The 16,072-nt window shown below is 36.3% G+C and overlaps 1 protein-coding gene across 1 annotated transcript; it reads left to right on the forward strand.

Annotated features, from left to right (window-relative positions):
* The first annotated feature begins 275 nt into the window (after positions 1 to 275).
* On the forward strand, positions 276 to 16,048 carry LOC137387250 (delta-like protein B). Its single transcript, XM_068073593.1, has 10 exons — positions 276 to 414; positions 1,682 to 1,859; positions 9,294 to 9,410; positions 9,657 to 9,782; positions 10,224 to 10,340; positions 10,561 to 10,683; positions 10,789 to 10,914; positions 12,629 to 12,784; positions 15,144 to 15,328; positions 15,476 to 16,048. The coding sequence occupies exons 1-10, from the start codon at positions 379 to 381 to the stop codon at positions 15,695 to 15,697; spliced, it is 1,386 nt and encodes a 461-aa protein (XP_067929694.1). The 5' UTR covers positions 276 to 378; the 3' UTR covers positions 15,698 to 16,048.
* The last annotated feature ends 24 nt before the right edge of the window (positions 16,049 to 16,072 follow it).

The raw sequence follows: 16,072 nt of genomic DNA on the forward strand, positions 1-16,072 counted from the left end.
GTCGTGTGGCGACCTTACTATTCGCCTTTTCCAACTTGTCTTGTCTGCACCATACTTTACTGCTACCTCTCACATGTATTCTGTATGACAATCTTTTGTTATGATTATTAATGATCTAATCTATGATACTATAACATGCTTTAATTGCTGTGTGCAAAAGACAAACTTATTTTTGTTTCTTGTTTCAAACCTGTTGTTTCTTCTAGTAGGTTACCAAGCTTGGCATTGCCTAACGCATATTAAAAGTGGTTGTAATTTTAAACGCATTGCATCGTAGGACAGGCGCCGTGGGACAGTTTCTCTCCCCTCTCAACTTTTACTAAGCGATCAGAGCTGAAGCTGGCCAACAACTGATCACTTCATCCTCTGTGCATCAAGATGACTCCTTGCTTACATCTCGCTCTCCTCTCACTGGTAAGGTTCTGTATTTCCTAGTTGAGTGCATGACAACTGCAGAGTGTGCAAAGGTTTCTTTACTAGCTCCAATCCTACCGCAAGGAACGTTTTTCACATAGTGAAAAGCTATAGAAGTTAGACAGAACCAGTTTGCTAAGATGTGGGGCTTCTTACATTGAGCCGTCTTAATCGTAACTTTGTCATTAGGGTCCTGAGGCTCAGACTGTTAGCTCGTAATACTGATTGAATAGTTGAATGAGATATGTTCTAGTTAGCAAAGTTTTAAATGTATAAACTTTGTTTAAATTGTCTCAAGATATTCTTATATAAAAAACAATAGTAATGTATATATATATATGTATATATATCATTTTTAGTGTAACTAAATATTTAGTTTAAAAGCTAAATCTGTTGCACCTTTTCTTAGATCGCCCAGTCATTTTAAAGAGGTCAAGCTGTCGACATGTCATTAGACACGATGACAACAGTTTTTAGGTATTTTGTGTCAACTTACTCCTCTAGTTTATTTGAAGTCGCAGAATGCTCTGAAAATCATACTATTGTTAAAGGGCCTGCTCTGTAGGCGAGCAAGACTTCTGTTTACCAATGCTGCTGGAATGACACTCCGCAAGCTCCTTGCCTTCCCAATTACTAATGTTCCAGCGTCTGTGAAATAAACTAGATTCAAACTGAGCCTACTTAGAAACAATACAATTATCTCTCGTGGGATTGCCATATTTAGCTTTGCATTTGGTTGCTATGGATATAAGTTTTTCACCTGGTGTCTTCGCGGATCTGTTTCTTAGCTTTTCCTGTCACCAGAAGACTATCTAATCTGTCACAGCTAAATGATACTAGCTTATAAATCCATAATAATTACAATTAAGATCAGATAAACTCGTAACGAGGCCGTTGCCGATGATATTCAGAGACATCTCTAAGTTTGGTTCGTGTAATATCTTGATAAAGCAGAGTTTAGTTTATTAACAGAGTATGCTCTGCCTTGCCTATCAAAGAAGCTTTGTGCTTGAGCTATGAGAAGGAAAGACTTGTGAGTTGCATTATGCATATATATTGGAGTTGTGTTCTAAATCCTCAATATTATAGGCCTCCATCATCTAAAGAGTTTACATTGTTTTTCATTGTTTTGTTGTCAAGGAAATTTTGTTATTATGCTTTTTAGCAGCACTGCATTTAGGTATCTGGTAAAAGAACAGATATATATATATTTAACAGATATATATTACTGCCTCCCTACCTTTATCCACATAGTTGTGCTATGTAGGTAATAGGTGGGGCGGTCTCATGGTGTCCCCCACTGTTCTCTGTGCCATCTGTACCAAGCAGCACTATATCTAGACCAAGAGCTCTCAATGAACTTTGTTGCCAAACTGGAGGCTCTTGTAGATGTGGTACAGGACTCCAATGCTGCACCAACATGAACTTTCGTTTTCTCTGTGTCGGTGAGTGACAATATCCTGTCATTGCAGTTGATTTCCGTCTGTCAAATTATCTTATGAGAACTATTCATCGCTCTTCTACATTTCTAATCGGTATTCATTCTTTCATGTCCATCTTTTTATTATTATTATTATTATTATTGATTTTAGTTTTCTTGTATTTATAACTTTGTATAGACATTGTCAGTCATGATCATAATGATGTTGATGAGAGGGTGTCTGTGACTTGTTTGAGAGTGTCAATAGTAGCGAGAAGTGCAAGTCATGTGACAGTTGCTGCCAAGCATTTCAACCTGCTGACATCAGTTACTTTACCATTAGACGTTTGCATGTAACTCAACAGCATTGAGACTCAGTTGACAATAGTAAATCATCGACTGTAAATAACAATAGTAAATCATCGACAAAATCAGGCTGTTGTTACATGCTAAGGCAAAAATGAAAATAGAAAAATCAGGAATAATTGAATGGGTTCAACAAAAGACTCTTAAAGTTGTTAATCTAATTGTGGACGAGTGGAGATAGTGAATTATAGGTTGTAATAATAGAAAGTCCATAAACTGAAACATATTATGGTAATGTAGTAAGCTGGTGTCATGGAAAAAAATGATGTTTGTCATATGTGTGGAAGGATAAATATAAATGATTATGGTATTTCTCTGACGATAATAGTTTTTCTGGAAGTCTGATGGCCAGCACGAGGGCCAGTGTGACTTGTAAATTAATTAGCCAAGTAGAACAAGGACCGGCACCTTGAGAAATGCCGGTACTTGTTCAACTACACTGGTGGCTAGACAAGGTGTGCCCTTCCCGAAATTTGCTATGCGCAATTTCCAATATCATTTTCAAAGAAATTGCAACACGTGTTTACGGGACTGTGTGGCTTGACTGCCAGAGTCTCATTTAAAGAGAGAAGCCATCTCAGGCGTCTAATTCTTTCATCCTCGCTCATACACCATTGCTAATCGCCTGAGAAGTCTTAGCAAATATTAACTATCATAAAACTATCAAGGGCAACTGCAGTTATGAAAATGAATTAATTTGCCATTCATTGAATCTTATGATACGCGATCTATCTCCTTTTGACTCAGGTTTAGGCGGGTGAAAATATACCTTAGATGGTCGTAGGTAAACGAATGCATCGTCTATGCAATTGACTATTGTTTGGCTTAGACAAGGTGACCTTCTGAGCTGATAGTTTATACTTTCAAATTTTAGTTAAAAGAATACCATAAGCAAACGACCATAATAATAATGACAATAAGCATGACGATTACTCGTTGATCCTACAAACTGGGTCAGCAGTAAACCTCAGCAGTAAATCTCAGCAGTAAACCTTAGCAGTAAACCTCAGCAGTAAACCTCAGCAGTAAACCTCAGCAGTAAACCTCAGCAGGTCATTTGTGTTGGTTTGTAGTGGTTTGTCATAGTCAAATGGCCAATAGCAGCTGGTTGTTACTGATCATGCTTTTTCTTGTTTACTGCTAGTATTTTAAGCACCTTACAACTTGCAAAAGATTTTAAAACTAAAATAGATATTCTTAGCTCTAATTAACTATTCCTATTGGCTGTGAAATACTGATTTATATTTTCTATTGGTCGATTCATGTTGAAATATCTTTTTCTGTTGGCTGCAATTAGAAAGAAAATTGTAAATGCACATAAAAAATATCTCGTTAGAAGCCAGTTTTCATTGCATTTCTTTTAAAAGTTTTGACCTCAAATACGACACCTCCAACTCACCGAGAATACGCCGGTCTTCAAAATGGTAACTTATAAATCTGTGAATCATATTATCTTAACCATAGTTAAAAATATTTGGCTCGACCTGATGCAGAAATATTTAGTGGCTAAAGCCGTTCCTTATCTATGTTGCCTCTTTTTATGTTTTTTGTTATTAAAAAGCCTATGATCCATCGGACAAAGATGCTGATTACAATGACGTTGAACAAGTCGCTAGAGCTAAGCTATTTTCAAAATATTGGCTTATGGGTAAATAATAGGATAAACCTGTCAGTAATTGGGACAACACCCTCCCTATTGCAATACTAAAGGAATGTGACAACAGAAAACTGTTTTAGAAGTTTCGGTTGTTGCAAGCTATTCGAGGCAATAAATAACGCTGTCCACGCGTTATCATTTAATTGCTGTCATTTTGTGGAAGGGGAAAATATATCATCTCTTGATGAGTTTGATAAATTGGTTTGTGAGCTGGAACTGATATCAACACATAAATCTATCTATCGCTGCATTCTCCTGTCATCGGGCTATGCAGGCTCGCTTCCATATTTCAAGCAGTTGCGCTCTTTTACTCACACACTTCTAAGTACAGAGATTACACCGATATGTATTTCTATGTAAAACATTACAACTGTAAAGCAATCTTTAGCCAGAATAAGTCTACTGGCGAAAAATTTTGTACAGCTTCCATTTTATATAAGTCTATGTGTCTATTTTGTTTTGTGGTTTAGCTATATTTAGTATTATCATCCATTTTTACAAGCGCACTATATGCGTACACAAGATTTATTTTAGGGTAACACCCTCCGATACATGTACACACGAATTATATTAACTTAACACCCTCCAATATATGTATACACAGAGGTTATAATAACTTAACACCCTCCAATATATGTATACACAGAGGTTATAATAACTTAACACCCTCCAATATATGTATACACAGAGGTTATATTAACTTAACACCCTCCAATATATGTATACACAGAGGTTATATTAACTTAACACCCTCCAATATATGTATACACAGAGGTTATATTAACTTAACACCCTCCAATATATGTATACACAGAGGTTATACTAACTTAACACCCTCCAACCCATATATAGAAATCTCAGTATTTGTTTGTGATTCTGTGAATCGATGTGTCAAGCTATAGCTATTAAATTCTTGGAATTAAAAGCTCACATCGTGTTGTTCTAACCACGCATTTAACCCCTGAGCTACACAGCCTTAGAACTCAGTATTCAATTCCTTAGAACTCTATCGCTCTAATATATACCGTATACCCTTTCCTCGATTGCACATGCTAAATGACATATTGATTGATACATTGCACCCACGCATTATGATGCCCCTGTTATAAAATACTTTTTGCCTAACTCTATGAAACACTATGTTTTTTTGCTCTCACCATACTATGTCAAATTTGTTTTTCGCCATACGATATCAACAATAAGTTCTCTCACAAACAAACTTTGGCAATTATTGTTACGCGTTATTTGTTTGCGAATCTTTAATGGTAAAAACGAATTAGAAAATAGATGGGTGATAAAATTTTAGTTAGGTTTACTACAATACGTACTGAAACTTCCTTCAAGTATGTTTTTAGTAAACTAAATTCATTTAGGTTAATGTAGATGCAGCATTTATGTTACACGTCTGTCTCGAAGGTAAAAACTTTGCACGTATAAGTACAATGTAATGTTACATTTTTTTGCAGATCATAACCACAAAATTCACTAAAGTTATAGTAGGTAACTATAGTTACTAAGGTTAACATATTGTTTTGATACTATTTTTTAATGATGATGACTTTGATGATTTTTATCAATAGATGCTTGCATTAGATAATTACTATGGGTTTCTATACCACTCTATTCGTCTATACGATATTTTCACCTTATGATGCCAACACTGAAACAAACTAAAATCATATAATTGTATACCAAATAATTTCTCATTGTAATCATAGCAAAACAGATTATATTTAGCCATTACTTACCAATGATTTCACATTTACATTTAAACACCTTTACAGTTTTATTTTTCCTGCTAATTTATTTCAACAAAACACTTCCTTTATGATATAAAATTTAAAAGTTATAGTTGTTTGAAAAAGTTTGAAAACCTTTACAGTTGTTTTTTTTTAAATCATTTACTGTACAAAAAACACTTTTTTCATGATATGAAGTTCAAAAGTTGGAATTGTAAATGTTGTATCTGTTGAGAAAAAATTTTTTGTTTAAAGACTTTTTTATTAACCGGGCAACGCCGGGCATTCATCTAGTACATGTATACACAGAGATTATATGAAGGTGACACCCTCCAATACTTAAGCACACAGTCTAACCTTACCCTTCAAAGGCTACACTGCAAGTTCGCAAAGCTGCAAATATCTGAGTAATCACATCAAAGGAGATGTTGATATGCCTCGGAATCTTTTTGTATTGTAGGAAATGTTGTCTGTATTGTAAGAAATATTGTCTGTATTGAAGGGAGTGTTGTTTGGATTGCAAGGATGTTGTTGGTATTATTGGGTATGCTATATTAAATGGGATGTTGTCTGTATCGCAAGAAATACTGTTTGTACGACAAGAATGCTCTCTGTTGCAAGGAATGTTATCTGTCTTGCAGAAGGAGTGATTTGCATTGTAAAAATACTATTTCTATCGCACTTAGAAACACTTTGTAACTCAAACACAATAATGTTAACCGCGAATGTGTTTTTAGCCTTTTAATGTTCTCTTTACTCAACTGGTCATATTTCACTTCTATAAGAATTTTCTATATCATTGGAATCTATATTAAAATTGTTCTTAGCTACATAACTCATTTTAACTATGCCATAACTTATCGCTAACTTTTATTGTGTTTACACCCCTGGCTCGGTCATAAAGTAACGCAATTGCATCCGACATTCCTCTATGATTTATTTTAGAAAAAGGTGATATATCATGAATTGCGTCTATTTATGAAGCTAAAAAGTACCACAATTGACAATACTTCGGTTAACAGGCTATCTTAAGGAATTTATAAAGCTTTAAAAGATAACAGAGCAACACTTTGGTAATGCAATCTTTTGGAAACAGAGCTTTGTGAAAACAGCATTTGTATCAGTAGATACGAGGATAGTTTATGGATTTCATAAACTGGTTACAGTAGACCATCACAAACCGGTTACAGTAGACCATCACAAACTGGTTACAGTAGACTATCATAAACTGGTTACAGTAGACCATCACAAACTGGTTACAGTAGACCATCACAAACTGGTTACAGTAGACCATCATAAACTGGTTACAGTAGACCATCACAAACTGGTTACAGTAGACTATCATAAACTGGTTACAGTAGACCATCACAAACTGGTTACAGTAGACCATCACAAACTGGTTACAGTAGACCATCATAAACTGGTTACAGTAGACCTTCACAAACTGGTTACAGTAGACCATCACAAACTGGTTACAGTAGACCATCACAAACTGGTTACAGTAGACCATCATAAACTGGTTACAGTAGACCATCACAAACTGGTTACAGTAGACCATCACAAACTGGTTACAGTAGACCATCATAAACTGGTTACAGTAGACCATCATAAACTGGTTACAGTAGACCTTCACAAACTGGTTACAGTAGACCATCACAAACTGGTTACAGTAGACCATCACAAACTGGTTACAGTAGACCATCATAAACTGGTTACAGTAGACCATCACAAACTGGTTACAGTAGACCATCACAAACTGGTTACAGTAGACCATCATAAACTGGTTACAGTAGACCATCACAAACTGGTTACAGTAGACCATCACAAACTGGTTACAGTAGACCATCATAAACTGGTTACAGTAGACCATCACAAACTGGTTACAGTAGACCATCATAAACTGCTTACAGTAGATCATCACAAACTGGTTACAGTAGACCATCACAAACTGATTACAGTAGACCATCATAAACTGGTTACAGTAGACCATCATAAACTGGTTACAGTAGACCATCATAAATCACTTTAAAGTAAGCAATTTATCGCGAGTAAAGCGAGCAATTTATTATCTGTGAACTAAACAATCATACTTGGAGAGCACAATTTTAAAAATAACTAAATCTCTACATAAAAATAATGCTCTAAATCAGTTTCCAACTTGGCTCATGGTATCAACCTTTATCTTACATAGTCAACCTCCCTCCATAGGCCCTCATGCTCTAACTTGTATGTCAATTCATTGCTTGGCAACGATTTTCTAATGAATACAGTTTCCACTCTTTGCTTCTACCATCAATTCAGAAAAAACAATTTTGCATAACCGTTACATTGCAGTAACTTTTAAGTAACTAGTGAAATACAGAACCATTCTTGGTCAATAAAAGCCAACTAGCCCTGTGAATCCAAGGTGTCCTAAGTGTTTGTGAGTTCAGGGTGCTGTGAGTGTCTATGAGTTCAGTGTGATGTAAGTGTCTGTGAGTCAAGTGTGCTATAAGTGTCTATGAGTTCAGTGTGCTGTTAGTGTCTGTGAGTTCAGTGTGCTGTAAGTGTCTGTGAGTTCAGTGTGCTGTAAGTGTCTGTGAGTTCAGTGTGCTGTAAGTGTCTGTGAGTTCAGTGTGCTGTAAGTGTCTGTGAGTTCAGGGCGCTGGAAGTGTCTGTGAGTTCAGTGTGCTGTAATTGTCTGTGAGTTCAGTTGCTGTAAGTGTCTGTGAGTTCAGTGTGCTGTAAGTGTCTGTGAGTTCAGTGTGCTGTAAGTGTCTGTGAGTTCAGTGTGCTGTAAGTGTCTGTGAGTTCAGTGTGCTGTAAGTGTCTGTGAGTTCAGTGTGCTGTAAGTGTCTGTGAGTTCAGGGCGCTGGAAGTGTCTGTGAGTTCAGTGTGCTGTAAGTGTCTGTGAGTTCAGTGTGCTGTAAGTGTCTGTGAGTTCAGTGAGCTTTAAGTGTCTGTGAGTTCAGTGTGCTGTAAGTGTTTGTGAGTTCAGGGCGCTGGAAGTGTCTGTGAGTTCAGGGCGCTGGAAGTGTCTGTGAGTTCAGTGTGCTGTAAGTGTCTGTGAGTTCAGTGTGCTGTAAGTGTCTGTGAGTTCAGTGAGCTTTAAGTGTCTGTGAGTTCAGTGTGCTGTAAGTGTTTGTGAGTTCAGGGCGCTGGAAGTGTCTGTGAGTTCAGGGCGCTGGAAGTGTCTGTGAGTTCAGTGTGCTGTAAGTGTCTGTGAGTTCAGTGTGCTGTAAGTGTCTGTGCGTTCGGTGTGCTGTAAGTGTTTGTGAGTTCAGTGTGCTGTAAGTGACTGTGAGTTCAGTGTGCTGTAAGTGTCTATGAGTTCAGTGTGCTGTAAGTGTCTGTGAGTTGAAGGTGCAGCTGGGATCATAACTCTTTGCAATCTCTGCTCATAGGTCAACTTCTGGGAGAGCGGTCATAACCAATAAATTGTTTGGCACGCCCTGGTATGATACGTTGTGGTCAGACCAAATGGTTAACAGCTATATATATACATCATGAGAATGCTCCAAATTTTACATTTTCTTTTATCTACCATCTTGCGTTTTTTTAAATGGACATTTTGTCCACCTGCTTAACCCTGCCTTCATCAGACCATGCATTGTATATCTAATCCATTTAAAAGCTTCTAATCTATGCACTTGACCAGCTGTCCATCTCATTTGAATGTTACATCTAGTCAATGTTACCAATATTTTGTCTTTTTTAGTGGACCCCTGTGACCCAAACCCTTGCGGCAATGGGGTATGTGCCACCAACTCAGATGGCAGCAGACGCTGCTTCTGCTCTATCGGTACAGTACAGAACCGACAGGGACTATGTATTGGTAAATATATACACCCAAACATACTTTTATCTGTCACTACATTGATTAGAGCCAAACGCAACCTTTATATTTTTGGTACAGCATTTTGTGGTTATTGTTGGAGCATGAATCCCAATCCTTATAGTGAAGTATCCGTTCAGAGAACTTATTGTAACTCTTTAATAAGTTGTTCTGAAGGCTGTCAGAATGTGCCTATAGACAACAGACAACCACAAAAAACTGAAATGTATTGCATATGTCTGACAGAGGACCCATGTTTGCGCAACCCTTGTGGTAGAGGGGGAAGGTGCTTTCTAAGCGCCTCAGGCTCTGGAAATCCTTATGAATGCCGATGTAGCGGTGATCAGACATTCGATGGAAAGACTTGTGTCGGTGAGTCCTGGACATACACTTTGGGAACAACACTCTTATCTAGTCTGACAAGAGTGTCCCAACTATTCTATAAATAACTGCAGGAAATTAATGCCACATTCTAAAAATTGAGTGATAAATATCATCAATTATTTAGTCCCATTTGCAGATATAAAAATAATGTAATCTGACACATTAGAAATATTTCTACTTGTGCAATAAAAAAAAATTATTGCATGCCCAGCTGTGTTCAAGTCATGTTTTGCTTCGTAACGTTGTGTGACTAAAGTGTAAGTAGCCCTCAACCTTGAATATACATAGGGATGTGTTGTTCAACTATTTAGGAACACAGTCTTTGTACCATGAAAATTTTTTTCACTGTCTGACAAAGTTTATTTAAAATTGATCTTTTATGGGAGTGAGTAACCAAGTAGCGGGTGAATATAAAATCTTATTCTGCAGCCGGGACATGCGGGAGATTGAGGTGCGGCAGCGGGAGGTGTAGACTCAACAGCAGGAACCGTGCATTCTGTGACTGCGAGCAAGGATTCAGATTTGATGGTCAGACTTGCATCAGAGGTTTGTTGTCCGCATGATACAATGTGCTGTACTAATTGTCTAAATTGTCTTTCTACAACTACTAGTGCTACTACTAGTGCTACTACTAATGCTACAACTACTAGTGCTGTACTCGCTTGAAATGCATTTGGAGTCATCTGGTAGTCATTAAAACTGGAGTAAGGTTGAAAAGGTTTTTTACCCATGTCTATCACATTCGTAATGTCAACCCCTTTTGCAGACAACGCTTGCAGAAACCAGAATTGTGGAGCAGGAGGTCGCTGCAGAGAAGTGAACGGACGAGCAGTGTGCAGCTGTGATAACGGGTTTAGGCTAGACCGCTTCACTAGAGTTTGCGTTTCCGGTAAGGGTTTCACATTGCTTTGAATGAGCTCTCCGAACGTTTTTATTGCATACTTCATCAAGAAATACAAACCAGTAATACCGTATGCATTTTTGTGTGCTGCAGATGATCCTTGTTCGTCTGTAAACTGCGGAAGAGGAAGTTGTACAAGGAGTGGGGTGAACAGGGCTGTTTGTAACTGTGACAACGGCTTCAGTTTTGACTCCCGACGTGTGACATGCATTCAAAATGGTGAGTGTGACCCTTCTATATGAACCTCAATTTAAAGTTTGAGAGCGCTGAATGAGTCTGCCACAAATGATCGCAACATCTGATCAAGCTGAGTAATGCAGTTCTTCCATTTATGTTACTTTCTGTATTGAAAAGACCAGCTTTATGTCAGCTCTGAAACTTGCAATCTTTAGACAATCAGAAGCTTACAGCAGGTAAACTGAAGCAGGTAAACTGAGGCAGGTAAACTGAGGCAGGTAAACTGAAGCAGGTAAACTGAGGCAGGTAAACTGAAGCAGGTAAACTGAGGCAGGTAAACTGAGGCAGGTAAACTGAGGCAGGTAAACTGAGGCAGGTAAACTGAGGCAGGTAAACCGAAGCAGGTAAACTGAAGCCATACTCAGGATTCCGTGACCTTCTGAGACTTTCTGTATTTTAGACAATTGATTGTGTCTTCCTGTTCAGCCGTAAATTATGAAACAAAAAGGTCCACTACTTTTGATTTAAACAGACATAAATTAAATCTGATACTAAAATAAGTGAAAATGCCAGTGAATGCCCATGTGTGAGAGGATACAATGGAGCCTTCTGCACACAACAATAAAAGGCTTGTGTCTTCATGCTATTGCAGAGTGAAGGCTGCAGAAGTTGTTAAGACAGATCCATATTTTTACGTTTTACTAATTGGCCCTTGCTGGACTGCAACCATTAGGACCATAATATAATCAGTTTAAAACAGCATACATGTAAATGAGAGCAAACCAAAACATTTCTATAACATTAAATTATTTAACTAAGAGTTTTTAATGAAACTGTCAGTGAAAGCCAACCTGCAACATTCTAAGATTACATCTATGCTAGAATAGACATCTCTCTACTATTCACGTATATTACAGTCAGAAACGGCAAGTAGAATAAGATTATACAAACAAGAAAAAGTGCTTTCAATTTTATGCCTTTATTCATTATTATTTTATTCTATCTAACCTGATCACACTGTTAAGGAAGATTCATATTCACTTGCAGTCTAGACTATGTTATATCTCCAAATATTTTTCACTCATTACTCTCACTCACTTTGAAGGTTGATAAATAGTGTGCAACAGAGTGCTTCTCTTTTCACGACTCTGTTGCATTTTTGCAACAGAGTCGTAAAAAAGAAGCACTTGGACGCAGAAGATCAAAAGGTCTGCCCTTTTCTCCGTGAGCTGTTCACATGAATCCTGGGACATATTTTAGTCTATGCTCTATGACGGTAGTATTTACATTCATTGTCAATGATGCAGATCATAAACATTTTCAGCAATATTAACATCTCACTGAATTTAGATTTGTTTTTTATTTTTATGTATTTCTATCTCCTATTATGGGCTATGAAAAATTGGTGTAGTTAACTTGCTCATTTGCACAGCTCCTTCCAATGGCAAAGGTTTTATGTGTATTGGCAGCCTCTCTTTCTCATCTCATGGTATAGCTACCTTGTCCAATACAATGGCTTCCTTGTCTTTTGGCATCTCCCTCACGTCCAATGGTATGGCTCTCTCATCCAATGGCAAAGGTTTTATGTGTATTGGCAGCTTCTCTTTCTCATCTCATGGTATAGCTACCTTGTCCAATACAATGGCTTCCTTGTCTTTTGGCATCTCCCTCACGTCCAATGGTATGGCTCTCTCATCCAATGGCATCGCTCCTTGCCATAAAAACTAATTTTCTTTTTATTCCATCGTTTTGATAGCAAACAGCCCGCCACCACCAGCTCCTCCTGTACCTGTGTCTCAAACTAGTACAGTTACAGATCCAATCAATACAAGACATGGAGGCACATGTACTGGACTATCATGCACCTGTGATGCTGGTTTTGTTCAACAACGAAATACGAATACCTGTCAAGGTATGGCTAGTTTATCTGTTCGACAAAAGTTGTCTGTCTAATTTGGTGGGAATAAGAATAGTAAGAATGGTAAAGAATAATAAGAATGAATGTACACATCTGTATATCAGGATTATTGATGGTGGTGGAGAAAGCAATGGCTGTTTGTTTTCAATTCTCTTTTTGTATGCCTGTATTAGTGGATAATAACGCTCTTCAAAGCTTGTAGGTACATAAGTATAGTAGGTACATAAGTATAGTAGGTATATAAGTATAGTAGGTACATAAGTATAGTAGGTATATAAGTATAGTAGGTATATAAGTATAGTAGGTACATAAGTATAGTAGGTACATAAGTATAGTAGGTACATAAGTATAGTAGGTACATAAGTATAGTAGGTACATAAGTATAGTAGGTATATAAGTATAGTAGGTATATAAGTATAGTAGGTACATAAGTATAGTAGGTACATAAGTATAGTAGGTATATAAGTATAGTAGGTACATAAGTATAGTAGGTACATAAGTATAGTAGGTACATAAGTATAGTAGGTACATAAGTATAGTAGGTACATAAGTATAGTAGGTACATAAGTATAGTAGGTACATAAGTATAGTAGGTACATAAGTATAGTAGGTGCATAAGTATAGTAGGTACATAAGTATAGTAGGTACATAAGTATAGTAGGTACATAAGTATAGTAGGTATATAAGTATAGTAGGTACATAAGTATAGTAGGTATATAAGTATAGTAGGTACATAAGTATAGTAGGTACATAAGTATAGTAGGTACATAAGTATAGTAGGTATATAAGTATAGTAGGTACATAAGTATAGTAGGTATATAAGTATAGTAGGTACATAAGTATAGTAGGTACATAAGTATAGTAGGTACATAAGTATAGTAGGTACATAAGTATAGTAGGTATATAAGTATAGCAGGTATATAAGTATAGTAGGTACATAAGTATAATAGGTACATAAGTATAGTAGGTACATAAGTATAGTAGGTACATAAGTATAGTAGGTACATAAGTATAGTAGGTACATAAGTATAGTAGGTACATAAGTATAGTAGGTATATAAGTATAGTAGGTATATAAGTATAGTAGGTACATAAGTATAGTAGGTACATAAGTATAGTAGGTACATAAGTATAGTAGGTACATAAGTATAGTAGGTATATAAGTATAGTAGGTATATAAGTATAGTAGGTATATAAGTATAGTAGGTATATAAGTATAGTAGGTATATAAGTATAGTAGGTACATAAGTATAGTAGGTATATAAGTATAGTAGGTATATAAGTATAGTAGGTACATAAGTATAGTAGGTACATAAGTATAGTAGGTATATAAGTATAGTAGGTACATAAGTATAGTAGGTACATAAGTATAGTAGGTATATAAGTATAGTAGGTATATAAGTATAGTAGGTACATAAGTATAGTAGGTATATAAGTATAGTAGGTATATAAGTATAGTAGGTATATAAGTATAGTAGGTACATAAGTATAGTAGGTATATAAGTATAGTAGGTACATAAGTATAGTAGGTACATAAGTATAGTAGGTACATAAGTATAGTAGGTACATAAGTATAGTAGGTACATAAGTATAGTAGGTATATAAGTATAGTAGGTATATAAGTATAGTAGGTATATAAGTATAGTAGGTACATAAGTATAGTAGGTACATAAGTATAGTAGGTACATAAGTATAGTAGGTACATAAGTATAGTAGGTATATAAGTATAGTAGGTACATAAGTATAGTAGGTACATAAGTATAGTAGGTATATAAGTATAGTAGGTATATAAGTATAGTAGGTATATAAGTATAGTAGGTATATAAGTATAGTAGGTACATAAGTATAGTAGGTACATAAGTATAGTAGGTACATAAGTATAGTAGGTACATAAGTATAGTAGGTACATAAGTATAGTAGGTATATAAGTATAGTAGGTACATAAGTATAGTAGGTACATAAGTATAGTAGGTACATAAGTATAGTAGGTATATAAGTATAGTAGGTACATAAGTATAGTAGGTACATAAGTATAGTAGGTACATAAGTATAGTAGGTACATAAGTATAGTAGGTATATAAGTATAGTAGGTACATAAGTATAGTAGGTACATAAGTATAGTAGGTACATAAGTATAGTAGGTACATAAGTATAGTAGGTACATAAGTATAGTAGGTATATAAGTATAGTAGGTATATAAGTATGGTATAAATTTTTTTCCGGCATAGTCAAAGATTCACAAACATATCCATTGACTTGTCTCAATTCTTTTTTCGGGAGGCTATTACACACACTGATCCGAACACAGCTAATAATGGGAAACTTCATCCTCAAAAATTTCTGAATATTCTTAGTGCAAAGCCCGTGCCAAGCAGCAAGCTCGCAAGATACTAGCATAACAAGATTTGGCAATGGCGTCAACTCCGGGTGCCTCATGTCAAGAAATTTCCCACAACCGTATCCAGATAACTTGTTTGATGAAGTTGTTATCTCCACAACCGGCTTCCGTCTTCTCACTGTTGTTATACAGGACATGGAGGTAAAAGTAATGTTCAACCTTGTTGAACCTTCGAATGGTTATAGTAACTTTAAACAAATGTGTGCTCAAAAATGTATCTACTTTTATAAGAAAGCAACAACACACTCTTGTATAGCAATCGTCTTACCTTGTCCAAACTTGTTGCAGATTCAAATTTCTGGATCAAACATGGAAGGCTTTGTGCAGAATGACTGTTTTAACGACTATCTTTTCGTCAGTGGTCAACTCTTTTGTGGTTCTCTCACAAGGCCAGGTGCTCACCGAGTATTCACTGTTAATGTCCAAGGTCGTTCAGAGGTCATTGTAGGCATGGTGTCGGATAGCAACACATCATTTAAAGGGTTTCTGCTTAAATGGCAACTTTCTTAAGGTTGCCAAACCTTGTTACCATGGTGATGTATAAATACGCTCAAACACTGCAGCCATTTAGCCTGGTTAATCAAAATGTGTATCGGGTGGTTACACAGGTTTATGTATTGTTTTTTGTTTATATCGGCTATTCTCAAGTATAGCTTTTATCTGGCATCAGAAGTTCAATCATTATGTTCATACTCAAGGTTACGGAAGCAGCGGGTGTTCAGGGTCTATTAATACATACGACTATCCTTGCATTGCTGTACTCATGTATAGCTTTACGATGTGTTGTAGCTCATTTGTATGTTATATTTGTTGTTAATGAACTACTGTTTACTATATAAAATAGTAGTATGCTTTGTTAAAGAGATTCACGAGTTAAAAGCTAAC

The sequence above is a fragment of the Watersipora subatra genome, chromosome 2 (genome assembly GCF_963576615.1).
Source record: "Watersipora subatra chromosome 2, tzWatSuba1.1, whole genome shotgun sequence".
NCBI lineage: Eukaryota > Metazoa > Bryozoa > Gymnolaemata > Cheilostomatida > Watersiporidae > Watersipora > Watersipora subatra.

Excerpts from the sequence above, each read along its gene's own strand:
- LOC137387250 (XM_068073593.1), top strand. The coding sequence starts at position 379 with ATGACTCCTTGCTTACATCTCGCTCTCCTCTCACTG. Across the intron at positions 10,915-12,628 it reads TGTGACATGCATTCAAAATG|CAAACAGCCCGCCACCACCA; the intron begins GTGAGTGTGACC and ends TCGTTTTGATAG. Across the intron at positions 15,329-15,475 it reads TTGTTATACAGGACATGGAG|ATTCAAATTTCTGGATCAAA; the intron begins GTAAAAGTAATG and ends AACTTGTTGCAG.